The 13,778-nt window shown below is 43.4% G+C and overlaps 1 protein-coding gene across 1 annotated transcript in view; it reads left to right on the top strand.

Moving 5' to 3' along the window:
* The window catches only part of CCDC57 (coiled-coil domain containing 57), a 3,049,962-nt gene that overhangs the window by 1,703,247 nt on the left and 1,332,937 nt on the right, over positions 1-13,778 (top strand). The window contains exon 10 of the mRNA XM_044069731.1: positions 4,682-4,976. Coding sequence (XP_043925666.1) covers positions 4,682-4,976 — 295 coding nt within the window. The remainder of the gene's footprint in view (positions 1-4,681; positions 4,977-13,778) is intronic.

Genomic DNA, 13,778 nt, shown 5'->3' with positions numbered 1-13,778 from the left:
TCAGTAGTTTGGTACCTCAACAAACAAGGAGGAATCAGGTCTTACCCCTTGTGTCAAGAAGCCCTCAGAGTGTGGCACTGGGCAGTCTTATCCATCTGCTTTCTCTTAGCAACTCACATTCCAGGAAAGTCCAGCATTATTGCAGACAAATTGAGCACATCCATTCTACTATTGCAAGAATGGACTCTCAGCATGAAAGTAACAGAACTGATTTTCCGTCAACGGGGCCAGCCTTGCTGTGATCTTTTTGCTTGTCCCCTAAACAACAACTGCAGCAGCTTCTTTGCCTTAATCCCCCTACTGGTGGAATCACCAAGGAATGCTCTACTCCACAATTGGCCGCCTGGTCTCCTTTATGCTTACCCACCAACTCCGCTAATTCCAGAATTTCTGCAGAAAGCTGCTAGGTTGAAGAGCATGTCATTCTCATTGCACCTTACTGGCCTCAACAAATTTGCTTTCCCCTTCCTTTGGTCTCATCTACTTTAAACCACCTTGGATTCTGGGTCCAATTCTAGACCTCCTGTCTCACCCGACAGGCATGATATTCATCCAGATCTCTCAAACCTCAAGCTAACAGTGTAGTTTCTCCAGTTCCCATAATAGTCAACCAATGCTATCTTCCCCTTCCATCCTATACTTTTATCTTCCCATAAGGCTTCTACAAGAAAGCTTTACAGAACCAAATGGAAAAAGTTTGTTTTTTGAGCACAGCAGAAACACATTGACCCTTTCTTAGCTCCAGTACAAAAGTGTTCTTGAATTTTTGGCAACAATTTTTTATGAGGGACCTAACTTCTCAACAATTAGAGTTCAGTTAGCAGCAGTCTCTATAATTTTCATACTGGATTTGAGAATTCTTCCTTGGTCTCATCTAAGCTTTGTAAAGCCTCTTTGAGAGTGCCCTCCTGCTGAGACAGCCATATAAAGATCCTATTCCATCATGGGATTTAAACTTGGTGCTGCAAGCCTTAATTCATTCTCCCTTTGAATCAGCAGATAAATGTGATCTTAAATTCCTGGCCTGGAAAACTGTCTTTATAGTGGCCATTATATCTAGTAGAAGAATTTCAGAACTTCAAGCATTGTCCTCTAAACCTCCCTACTTGATTTTTTCATAAGGATAAAGTAACATTACGTACCAATGTTTCTTTCCTTCCAGAGGTGGTGAGAGATTCCAGTATTAACCAGTCCATTAACCTACCAGTCTTCTTTCCTAAATTTGCAAACAAAGGTGAATATATGTCACATTTATTGAATGTCCACAGACCAGTAAATTTTTACCTAGATGGAATGAAAGATATTAGAAAGACAGATACATTATTTGTGTCCATTGCACATTCTAAATTGGGAAAATCAATTGCAAAGCTAACTTTAGCCAGATGGCTGATGGATTGCATAGTATTTATCTACAACAAATTGTGTATATCCTTACCAAGCCTCTTAAGAACCCATTCAGCTAGGTCCATAGCACCTTCTTCAGTGTTCCTATCTAGGGCTTCCATGGACGACATATGTGCATCTGCAACTTGGGCCAGTCCTTATAGCTTTATTGCTCATTACAAACTAGATCTGGTCTCGAGGAGAAGTGCAGCCTTTGGCTCAACTGTGCTCAGGAATATCCTTCCTTAGAGTCCACCTGAGAATTTAGATAGCTAGGCAGTTGAGGATAGAATGAAAATTGACAACATCAGATAAAAAAAGTTATGTACTTACCGTAACATTCCATCTGTGTTGTCCATTTTCATTCTTCCTCAACTCTCCACCCACCAACCCCCAACCTTTTTCACTATGGATTTCTGGAAGAACAAGAGATTATAAGGACACCACTGTCCTTCATTTTGAGCTCCAGATATGGCTTATTACATTAAAAATGTTGTAGTAGCTCTTTCTACTTTTTGTAAAACAGCAAACAAGATCTGAGGTAGGTTAGGTGATGGTGCATTGTGGGTAAGGGAGGAGCTTAAGTGTTTCCTAGTGGTCATGAGCTGAAGCAACAACTGAGTCGGATCCAAGGACTTTTTTCAAACCTAACAGTTGAGGAACAATGAAAATGGACAACACAGATAGAACGTTATGGTAAGTACATAACATAACTTCTTTTTTATTCCTGTCTGGAAGGTTAGAATGCAGCCCTTCTGTATTTTGCCTCTGAGTATGATTTTCAATGAATGGATTGTGTTAAAAGTATTTCACCTCTCAGTGTGATTTTCATTGAATGGATTGTGTTAAAATAGCGTTGGCATAGGACTAAGTTGTTGTTCACAGGGTTTTGCTTATTGACATGGAGAGAGTTGTAGAAAAGAATGCTGTTCTATGAACCTAACACTTTATTGTGGAGACTGATAAATTACCTAGTCTCACCAGACTTCCTCAACTTAGTAGAAGCCATTGTTGCTGTCTTTAACTCCAAATTACTCACTCAACTTTCAGACCTTATCCTCTTCACTGCAGTCCTAGAATGATTCAGTTTCTACTTTTCTAACAGGTCCCAAATTGCAAAATGGCAACGAGCCACATCCCCCATTTTTCACATGTCAGTTGGAGTCCCCCAAGGGTGCATTCTTGGTCCCCTACTATTCAATATGTTAATTAACAACCTCAGCACAATTTCTAGTAATTCAGACATCCTTCATCTGCAGAGCAAAAAACAATTAATGAGTTTTAGTTTATCACCCAACATTCATTCTCTTGGCTTGTGCACTCCAACCCCAAATATAGTTAATGAGTTTCAGTCTGTCACCCAACACTCATTCTCCTGGTTTGAGCACTCTAACCTTGTACTAAACCCTGCAGAAATAAATTAATGCTGTTCACCTTCAAAGCGGACTATGACTCAAAGCTCAACTTCACCCGTCAGTCGTCAAATAGAATGACCATTGAAACTGTCTCATATAGAACTCCTATGTCTTATCATTGATTAAATCCTAAAATTTCATCTGGACTTCCAATGTGTAGTCAGGAAAGCTCATCAAAGACTTGGCCTGTTATACACAGCGAAGCCCTGCCTAACCAATTGCATTCACAAACACACAGTGATCGTTTTCTTATTGCCAACACTTTGATGCCACTTCTCTCTTCATAAACATTCATTCAACCCATCTTTCAAAATTACAGCACTGCTATAACAAAATGGCTACATTTCTCACCAGCCTACCTAATAGAACCTTTCACTACATTGCCATTAGATGACTTAGCTAGCTCAAATTTCCAAACTACCTTAACTATTGTTAGTTAAAAATAGTACATAAAATCGCACACATCCTTAACAGATTTCCTTTCCTAAAGACTCTTCTTCAGTGGTATTCTCCCTTTAGGAATCTTTGATCTCCTGATAAATTCCTCACTCAAATAACTCCCTCCTTAAACTCACACAGGAACTCTCTCTCACTCTTGCTGTGTGGCTAAGATCTGAGATTACCCCTCTACCTTACTTTGAAAGCCCAACAACCACAGTCTCTTCCAGAACACCTGTATCAGTCACTACTCCCCCCTGCCCTGGGATAATTGATCTCAACATCACATATCTTAGATTTAATCTTATCTGTTACTATGGCTCCTCTGCCACATAAAACTTTACTCTGTTGAGATTGCTACAATACTGCTCACTTAACCACCTTTAACTTTCTACTCAACTGCCTTAATTCAATGATATTATCACTTTCACTTTCCTGTTTATACCTATAGTCACTAAATAACCTATTACTCTGTATTTATGTCTTCTTTCTCATACCTCTTATTTAGCAATTCTCACATCTGTACTCTGCCATTCATGTACAAAAACTGTACTACAGTCTTGATATTAAAATATACACAATGTTTCTAATGATAAATTTTAATATGTTTGTAATGTCCTGATGCTGTAGATTCTATTCATTGTCTTCAAAGCTAATTCACTGTTGTTCTAATGGAACTACTGCATACCTCTTAACCTCTTTGCTGAAGAATTCTGGACAAAGCCAAAAATAATGGTGGCACAAAGGCACAAAAATCAGTGACAATTTTTAAATATTCATCTAATTTATTTTAAAAAGTTAATAGAACAGCAGGTTTTGCATCAGCATATATTTTCTGAACAATAGACAATGGAAACTATACTATATTTTATTACTGACTGTAATTCTCAATGATTTACCAGAAAATCAAAAATGTTAAAAGGAACAGGGCAAATCAGGGACAGCTGAGAGGTATGTGCTACTGTATATTTTCAGGAGATATACTTAAATAATAAGTAACCTGTAGAAACTGTTTTAAATTATACAGTAATGTTATTTCTACTATAGAAAGTTTTTTTTTAATTAGCCAGTGATGGAGCTTTTCTTTCTGGGCATCCACTGAAAAGGGACTTTCATCTTAGTCAGACTTTCTCGGCAAATAAATAAATACTTGTAAGTTTCTATCTGTAAAATAAAAAAAAGTATGTTTAATATGTGAATGTAGTGCCGTATTTGTCTGTTTGTAGACTGGATTACAGCTATAGATATTCTTTGGATTAATCCACTCACCTATTTAACAGACACATAAAATGTTTAAGAAGTTATGATTTGCATATTTTCCTTCTTGGTTCTAAACTACTTACACTGAGTGCACATTGATAGTATGCCCAGCCATTAGTTTTATTTCTGCTAAGTGAGTCATTAGCCCTTTTTTCATATTCTATGTCTTTGCTCTTGTGTGACAGGTATCAACAGCACGTCCAGTTCTCAGCAGTGACACATTTGCTTCAAATGAAATTCGTAAACTCCAGCAACAGAATACAAGTCTCCGTGCTGTTATTGCTGAGATGAGGAGAGAGATGGAACAACTGAGTGAACAAATTGGTACAACCCCAAATAAAGAAAAGCAGAGCGACAGAAAAACTCAGGATGTTAACAAACCTGCTACCACCCCAAGGAAGGAAGGACAGGGCAGCAGAAAACAAATCGTAACAAAAGACATGACCAAACCTGATTCTGCTTCTGCCTGTGAGAGTCCTGGTATGTAAATTGCTAAAGACACCATCAGACACATCATATTGTCCCCCTAGGAACATTTATCCTGCTACTTAGAACCATCTAAAGAAAATAAAAAAAATGTAATGAAATTTCAATGCATGACTGTTTCTGTAAACTAGTGTTGAAATTGGCATCATTACTTAGGGTAAAGTCAACAGGTCACAATCAGAATGCCTTCCTTAGACACATGTTGGATTTCCTGGGTGTATATTGAAAGCTCGAAAGCCCTAGTAACCGAATACATAAACACCGACACATATTCTGCGAACTGCAAATACACCAAATGCCCTAAACCGTGAAATTCAAAAGCTCGAACCATCATAGTTGTCCCACCCCACTGCCAGCTACATACTACCTACCCAAACAAACTAAATAAACACATACATACACTAACCAAAACCCTACTTCTAACCCTAAACTAAACACTTCTTCTAACCCTACACTAAATCTTGCATATACCACCATTTATGCACTTACCTTAACCTGCACCCTAAGCCTAAGGACCATAACTATCCCACACTTACTTAACAAGTTATACCCAAACAATATAAATAATCCACACACATACACTTAACAAAACCCTACATTTAACCCTAAATCTCACATACATTACCATCTATGCACTTACCGTAAACTGCACCCTAACCCATAGGTCCGTAACTATCGCACACTTATCTTACGGAGCTATACCACAGAAGGGCCAACCATGACGATTCGACATTTCACTCTTCAGGATGATCGATGTTTACGCAGTTCGATGAAGACATGTCGGCGTTTACGTATTCGGGTAAGTGCATCTTCGAGGATATAATAGGGAACCGGCTTTTCCCAACCTCTGTATGCATTGTGTGAGACTCTTTGCTAGAGAATTAGCTAAGTCAAAGCCTTCTGGTCACCTTGAAACCAAGCATTTGAGTTTAATGGGGCTCTTATCTAGTTACCAAAGGCAAAAGATGTAGTGTTAGTAAAGTTACAAGTGATGAAAGAGTAGCTTTAGGCATATGTCTCCCACCTCCTGTTTTTTCTTTCTGTCTTTTGAATACCAAGGTTTGAAAAACAGGATTCTGTAAGTTATAATATAACCAACAGTAATTTGTTTATAATGTAATGATATATAGACATCAGGCAGTACAGGCAGCACAGTAAAGTACACGTCAGTCCTACTCAGCAGCATGGGCAGCTGTGATCTAGTTCCCAGTTCACTTAACATGGTATATATCCCAGCTGTTTTTTGGTGTTAGCTAGGGATCCTCCACTAATTTTTTCAGCATCATGTCAGCTGCTGATATCAGAATGCATTTTCATTATTGGAAATAGGTAACCAAGCACCAGAAACAGTACAGTGAATGCCTGTGGAGCATGGTTTGCATAAGTAGCAAGCTGTAGTATGGTGAATATTCATGGGAAAGGGCTTTTTTGCCATCAGATGTAGTTCTTTGAATGATTGTGGAGCATGCACAGTGCGTCACCTTCTACAGCACAGTGAACATATGAGGAGCATGGGTCTTGGGACATGGGTACCAGCTGCAGTGCAGTCTATGAGTGTCGTTCCTGTCCTGTACATTCCCATCTGCACAGTGAAGGAGTGGGATGGATGAGCTGGGTGCATGTAGCTACAGTACATGGAGTGTGTGGGAGTATGGGGTGTCTGTCATCAGCTGTAGTGGAGTGAATATGCCATGGAGGATGATTTTCATGTTACCAGCTGAATGCAGTGAATATGCATGGTGTGAGTTATAGCTCACCTGCTGCAGTACAGTGACTATCTGTGTGTAGTATGATCTGTGTCTTACCAACTGCAGTACAGTGAATTTGTATGTGATGGGAGCTGCATCCCACCAGCTGTAGTACATTGAATGTGTTTGGGGTGTGGACTATCTCATGAGCTGTACTACAGTGGCTATATAAAGGATGTTGGCCATATCTCACCAAATGCAGTACAATGAATGAGCTGTACTTTTGCAAATGCAGTGCAGGGAATGATGCACTGAATGAGCAAGCTGCATGGACTGTATGTTATGTGTAGCAGTACTTTGAATGATTCATTTCCTAGGCTTTACTTTAATAACTGCAGTGCACTGAATAAGCATGGAGAATAAGCTTTGCCTCTATGTTACTTGTTGCAATACAGTGAATATGTGTTGTTCCTAGGGTGTGTGTTGCTAGTTATAGTATGTTGAATAACTTTGGAGTATAGACTACAGGCTGTGCTGTACCTTGAATGAACATGTTTCCTAGGCTATGCATTACCAGCTATATTGGTAAATAAGCACAGACTATGGGCTGTGTTACCTGTTTTAGTACCTTGGATGACTTGTGTTTCCTAGGCTTTGTGTCCCCAGCTATATTGCAGTGAATGAGCGTAGAGCATAGGGTGTGTATTACTTACTACAGTACCTTAATTGAGCATACATTATGAGCTCTGCCAGCGATCATAGTGAGTTTTGCTTTAGCTGCAAGTAATACTATAAGAAAGTAGGGGATGTTGGTTTTGGAGGAGAGCAAATGGCTGTGGCATGGTGTGTTTCATAGAACTGTTATATTTTCAGAATGCCTTATTGTTTTTCTGATGTTCTTCATGTTTCACTGTTGCAGTCATCACATTTGGGTTATCTGCTTGCAGTAGCCCTCATTCGGCCTGATTAACAAAGTCTTGGGTCCTGCGTCGGTTGCTGTCCCTTCTTCTGTGACATCAGGTCGTCAGGGGTATAAAACATGAAGCCGATGCCATTACTTCAGTCTTTCTTGCCATGCGGTGCCCAAAGCAGAAGCAGTTCGCAAGTGCCAGTTGGCCGACTCCTGAAATTTTCATTTTCGAGTTTCAGAACTGGTGTCTTCAACTAAAAGCTAAATACCCCATTGAGGAATATTTTTCTTGCTCTAAACCGATGTCAGTAAAAGTAAATAATTGCATTACGTGTGGAAAGCAAGTACCTCATAGAGATTTTAATTCGTACTGTATTCCTTGCTTGGGCCCTGACCACGATGTACCTCACTGTCAGTTTTGTGCCTTATTTAAACCACGAACTATCCATCATCGGTATATTTACGCTTCTAAATATTTTGGTGCTGGGTTCAATTATCCCGATATGTCTTCGGTAAGCTATCCGACTACTGACATTCCGGAAAAATGCAAAGATAGAGACAGAGACAGGCCGCCAAAGTTCAAAGCTGCCGACGATGCTTCTCCTAAGCCAGTCGCCAGTTTACTGGTACTCAGTGAGGTGCTTTTGCAGCCCCTGATACCCGCTACTTCAGATTCGCAGGCCTCTACTGAGACCCATTCGGAGTCCGGTATGCCGCAAGATGCTTCAATTGTGGAACCTGCGGATGTCTCTACCTTGGATGGGTCCGGAGCTGCTGTGCAGGCACCAGCTTCTGAGGGTGTATTTAGGCCTACTGACTTGCATATTATACTGACGCCATCTTCTTCTTCAAAGCCTAAAACTCGAACCATGCCTAGAAAACTGATGCCCAGACCGCATGGCCAGGCCTCTATGCCAAAAAAACAAATGATAAGAATGGCTGAAGACCTTATTACTTTAATCAAGGGAAGCCAACCTTCCCCCTCTAAGAGACCTAGGACTGAATTTGCTTATGATACTTCTGACCAGGATTCTAAATTTTCTGTTTCCTCTGATGACCAGGATTTGCCCTTATCTGCCTATGAGGATTCTGATACTGAGGACTCTATTCCCTCTGCACCCCCCACCAGAGGATTTTTCTTTTGGTGATACCTTGCATACCCTCAGGGAGCATTTTCATTGGGAAAGTCAGGATTTCTCTGATTCTAAAAATAGGCTTAGAGATTTCTTACTCCTGTCCCAGCACAGGCCTTTAGCCATACCTCCTGTACTAGACATTGTTGATGATGCCTTTTTGGAATCTAGCTTGGTCCCTGACTCTTTACCTCCTGCTTCCAGAAGACATGATAGATATTACAGGGTCCCTGACTCTCATAAGTTCCTTTTTAAAAATCCTACAGGAGATCTTGAGACCATTTCACAGGGACCCAAGGGCATTAAAGGTACTACTGCCAAAAACCCTACCCGCTCTGATAGAGACTCCAGGGTGCTGGATAGATGGGGTAAGAAGGTATACACTTCTGCAACTTTGGCCGTTAGGGCCTTAAACTGCCAGTTTCATATGTGAAAGTATCAGCAGCATATTATTGGATTGCTTAAACAGAAAATGATGTTGATTCCTGATTGTGCTGAAAATAAGGATTTACAGGATTTACTGCATTCAGCTGAACAAGTTGGAAAACATACTTTGCAATGTGATTTTGATTCACTAGAGGCATCTTGTAGGGCTGCTGTAACCGGGTCTGTACTTAGAAGGCATGCTTGGCTTAAGGAGCAATCCTTGCCAGATCATGTTAAAGTGAAAATGTTAAGTTGTCAATCTCGCTTTCATTCTTGCTGGATGGGTTCGGAGCCGAGGATCGGCCAATACTAAAGCTCGAGAGCTAATTCCACCGACTCGAGGCTCCCCTATATCCCACAATGCTAGGCGGTAACTACTCAGATCTCGTTTGCCGCTATAGCTGACGAGGTGCGCTTTTCTACCGGCTCAGGCAGGTTAGTTCAAATTTACTTTTAGGTACTGCTAATAACCCCCCTTTTAGTTTTAATACATATCCTTTAGTTTAATTTTAAACTTTTAGATATATCGACCCCTATTTGTCGAGCCCCCTTCCCTTTTTACCCTTGTTCTAGGCCTTCGGCCCTTCCCTCACCCTAGTCCTTTATTAGATTAGTGTTGTAGGGGCTTGTGTGTGTGCGTTTCTGTATTAACATTAATAATTTATTTTAATATTTTTTCTGTAGAGAGTGTCTGGATTGTGTTTGTGTGTGTTAGCCTCTCTTTTTTCACTATGTCTAAAGACAAGGTCTCAGGCTTCAAGAAGTGTGACTCGTGCTGTCAGAAAATGTCTCTGACAGACGGTCACACTTCTTGTGTGTATTGCCTGGGGCCTTTGCAACTGCAGGACTCTTGTGCTTTTTGTCATGGGTTTAGCCCTAGAGTCCTGCAGGAATGCAAGAATAAACTTATCTTGCGGGGCTTATTAAAGCCTGAAGGCCCCATGACTCAATTTGTGTCGGGGAAGCCTTCAAAAACTTCCAAGCAGTCGGCTCCTGCTCCTGAGTCGACTGCTGAGAAGTCTAAGCCGGCTTTGACATCGGCTCTGGCTGGAGCCGATGTTTCTAAGCCTCATACTGTTACCTCGGCTCCGGCTGGAGCCGAGGCTGATAAAACTTTGTCAGCTCCGATACCCTTATCGGAGCCACATTCGAGAAAGAGGTCCAGGTCCCCCTCTATCGGATCCGTGCACTCGGCGCCAGGATCCCCTCTCCTTTCGGAACGAAGTCACAAAACTCATTCCTCTCGGTCTTCCAGATTATCAGACCATGATTTGCAAAGGGTGGTGAGTAGACTTCTCAAGTCCGAGGCACTGGCCCAAATGCTGCATAGCCCGACTCACCAGTCAGTGGCTATTCTCGTTCCCCAATACATTCCTCCTCTGACTCCTTCGAGTTCGGAGCCAAGGCTTGTCGGAGCCATGACTGTCGGTGCGTTGGATCCGATACCTTCCATTTCGGCTCCGTCGTCTGCCCCGATCTCCTCTTTGGAGGGATCTCGGCACCGGGCTTCCTCGTCGGCTCGAGGCGAGTGGCATCGGACCCTTGTCCGACCCGCCTCCCTCTTGGGGCTTCAAGCAGGAGTTCGGCTCCGACATCGGCTTCGGAGCCATCTCTGTCGGTGCCGGGGGAGGTCCTTGTCTCTTCGGAGCGAGGGCCTCGGGCCTTGCCTGACAGGGGTGCCTTCGAGGTCATGCGGAGCGTGCTAGAACCAGGTTCTGCCCCACAGTCAGCTCCTTCAGCCCCTCCATCTACAGTGCCTGTGGTGATTTCTACTCACCCCCTTGTCCCAGACCGCAGAGAGCCAACTCCTCAAGATTCCCCATTGGGAATTTCCTCCTCTTCCGAGGCCTCTCCTGACCCTGCAGGAGATCCCCAAGGAAGAGGCAGTGCAAGAGGAAGCACATTGACTCCCCTGAGTCTATCACCTCTGACACTGACTTAGAGGAACTGAAGGTCCCTCGATCCCCTCTGAGGATGTCTCCTTTGCTGACATCCTTGAGATCCTGAAACAGAGGGGGAACTGGCCAGCCCTTAATCCTTCGGAGGATGAGTCAGTGTATCTTGAGGCATTTGGTTCTCGCCCTTCTACCTCCTGGGTGTCCCCTCCCTTTGACCCCCTTATGGAAGTGGTGGCAAGGAAGGCTTGGACGGCTCCTGACTCAGTGGAACCCACCCCAAGGAGACCATCCAAATTTATTACTGCCCCCAAAGACAAAGAGTTTTTATCCAAAGGTGTCCCTGTTGATGCCATGGTGGTGGCTGCGGCCACAAAGAAGGAGTTAGCTGATCCTTCGGTTCCTGTCCATCCTCCTAATAAGGAATCTAGGACCATGGACAGGTACGGCAAGCGGATGTTCTCATCAGCGACCTTTTCAATGCGGTCGCTGAACTACTTATGCCACTTCACTGCCTCCAAAGAGATTTACTCAAGGATATGGGTGAACTGATGAAGGATCCTACAGCTGAGGGGTTCAAAGACACAATGAACTCCCAGTTGGCAACCCTAAATTCCATCTTTAACTCCTCCATGCAGCTGGTCTCATATGCAGCAGATGGGGCGAGTAGAGCCGCAGGCACAGGCGTTGCCTTACGACATCACGCCTGGATGCAGCTATGCAACTTTGCGAACCCTTTCAAGGCGTCCTTCACCAATTCTCCCTTTGATGGATCATCCTTGTTTGGTCCACAGGTGAAGGATACATTGACCAGGTGCGAGGTAGAAGGTAAGACTCTCTCTGCTGTAGGAGTCCGTTTTTCTACCCCTTCTAGACCCTATCCCAAAGATCAAAGGGGAGGAAAGATGTGGTTCCGCAAACAATCCCAGGGAGTCTCATATGACGCACAAGGCCGATTCCCCTCTAGAGGCAGAGGGGGGAATAATAATAGACGTCGCACTAGAGGCAGAGGAGGTCCGCAAAACCAGGGTAGCAGAGAAATGTTCTCTGACAAACCCTTTCAGCACCCCTGAGGGGCTGCCCGGCTGTCCACCTTCGGAGGCAGTCGGGGGAAGGTTATCACTGTACCCAAAAGCCTGTCTTTCCCTTACTCAAGACAAATGGGTACAGTCAATCATATCCGAGGGTTACAAAATTCCCTTCATTCACATTCCAACCTAACCAAAAAGATCCCTTCCAGATGTTCCACCCGGTCTAAGGGAACAAGCAGCATTAGAAATTTCAAAGCTGCTATCAAAAAGAGTCATCCAATCAGTCCCGGCAGACCAGCAAGGATCCGGAATCTACTCCAAATTCTTTTTGGTACCAAAAAAAAAACAGGGAACTGGAGACCCATACTGGATCTCTGCTACTTAAACAAGTTTGTCAAAAAAACGAAATTCCGGATGGTCACGCTACAGTCCATTCTACCCTTCTTGGGTCAGGACAATTGGATGTACTCGATAGATCTTCAGGACGCGTACTACCACATCAAAATGAACAGACGCTCCAGGAGATATCTCCGCTTCAGGCTGGGAGCCAGTCACTACCAATTCAGGGCCCTGCCCTTTGGTCTCACTACAGCCCCCTGTGTGTTCACCAAATGCATGGCAGTGGTCACGGCTCACTTGAGACGTCAAGGATTCCAGGTGTTTCCGTATCTGGACGACTGGCTCCTTACTGCCACCACCAGACATCAGCTTCTCCTATCCAGGGACTTCACCATCCAATCTTGCCAAGCTCTAGGCATTTCGATAAATTTCGAAAAATCTGCCTTGTCAGTCTATTATTTTTATAGGCGCCACCTTAGACACACGGAATCTTTCAGCCAGACTCACAGAGCAGAGGGTGTCAGACATTTGGAACCAAGTGTCCCTTCTCTTACAGTGTGTCAAAGTCAAAGCCAGACTGGTGTTTAAGGTACTAGGACTCATGGCAGCAGCTATTCCCCTTCTCCCCTTAGCTCGCTTTCACATGAGGATCCTCCAATGGATGCTGTTTACTCAGTGGTCCTTTCAACAGCTCCCGATGTCCCATACCATATTGATAACTCAAGCATGCAAGAATCAACTGTCTTGGTGGATCACAGCACCTCAACTTCTCCGAGGAAGACCCTTCACTCTTCCTCCCCAGTTGCCACGTTGACAACAGATGCCTCCCTGATCGGGTGGGGGGGGGCATTATCAGGGCAGGACAGTCCAGGGCACGTGGCAACCTTTCGAGTGCCACTTGCACATAAATGTCTTAGAGATGAGAGCAGTGCTTTTAGCGTTGCAAGCCCTTCACGACTCTCTTCCCACTGGGACTATTGCAATTCAAACGGACAACATGTCCGTAGTGTGGTACATCAACAAACAAGGCGGAACCAGATCATACCCTTTATGTCGAGAGGCACTCAGACTTTGGCAATGGGCGATCTCTTCTCAGCGTTTTCTGATAGCAACGATATTACCGGAAATCCAACGTTATTGCAGACAAATTGAGCAGAGCAATTCTCATGCCACACGAGTGGTCTCTAAAGAAGTCAGTTCTAGAAGAAGTATTCCTAAGATGGGGCCAGCCTTGCTGCAATCTTTTTGCTACTCCCCAAAACAGCAAGTGTCACGACTTCTTCACTCTCTTCCCGTTACCAGGCCATCCCACCAGAGACGCTCTAGTCCATGATTGGCCCCGGGGACTTCTGTATGCCTTTCCCCTGATACCTC

The sequence above is a fragment of the Protopterus annectens genome, chromosome 4.part0 (genome assembly GCF_019279795.1).
Source record: "Protopterus annectens isolate FY-2018-M chromosome 4.part0, PAN1.0, whole genome shotgun sequence".
In the NCBI taxonomy this organism is placed as follows: Eukaryota; Metazoa; Chordata; order Ceratodontiformes; family Protopteridae; genus Protopterus; species Protopterus annectens.
This window is presented reverse-complemented; position numbering and strand designations above follow the sequence as displayed.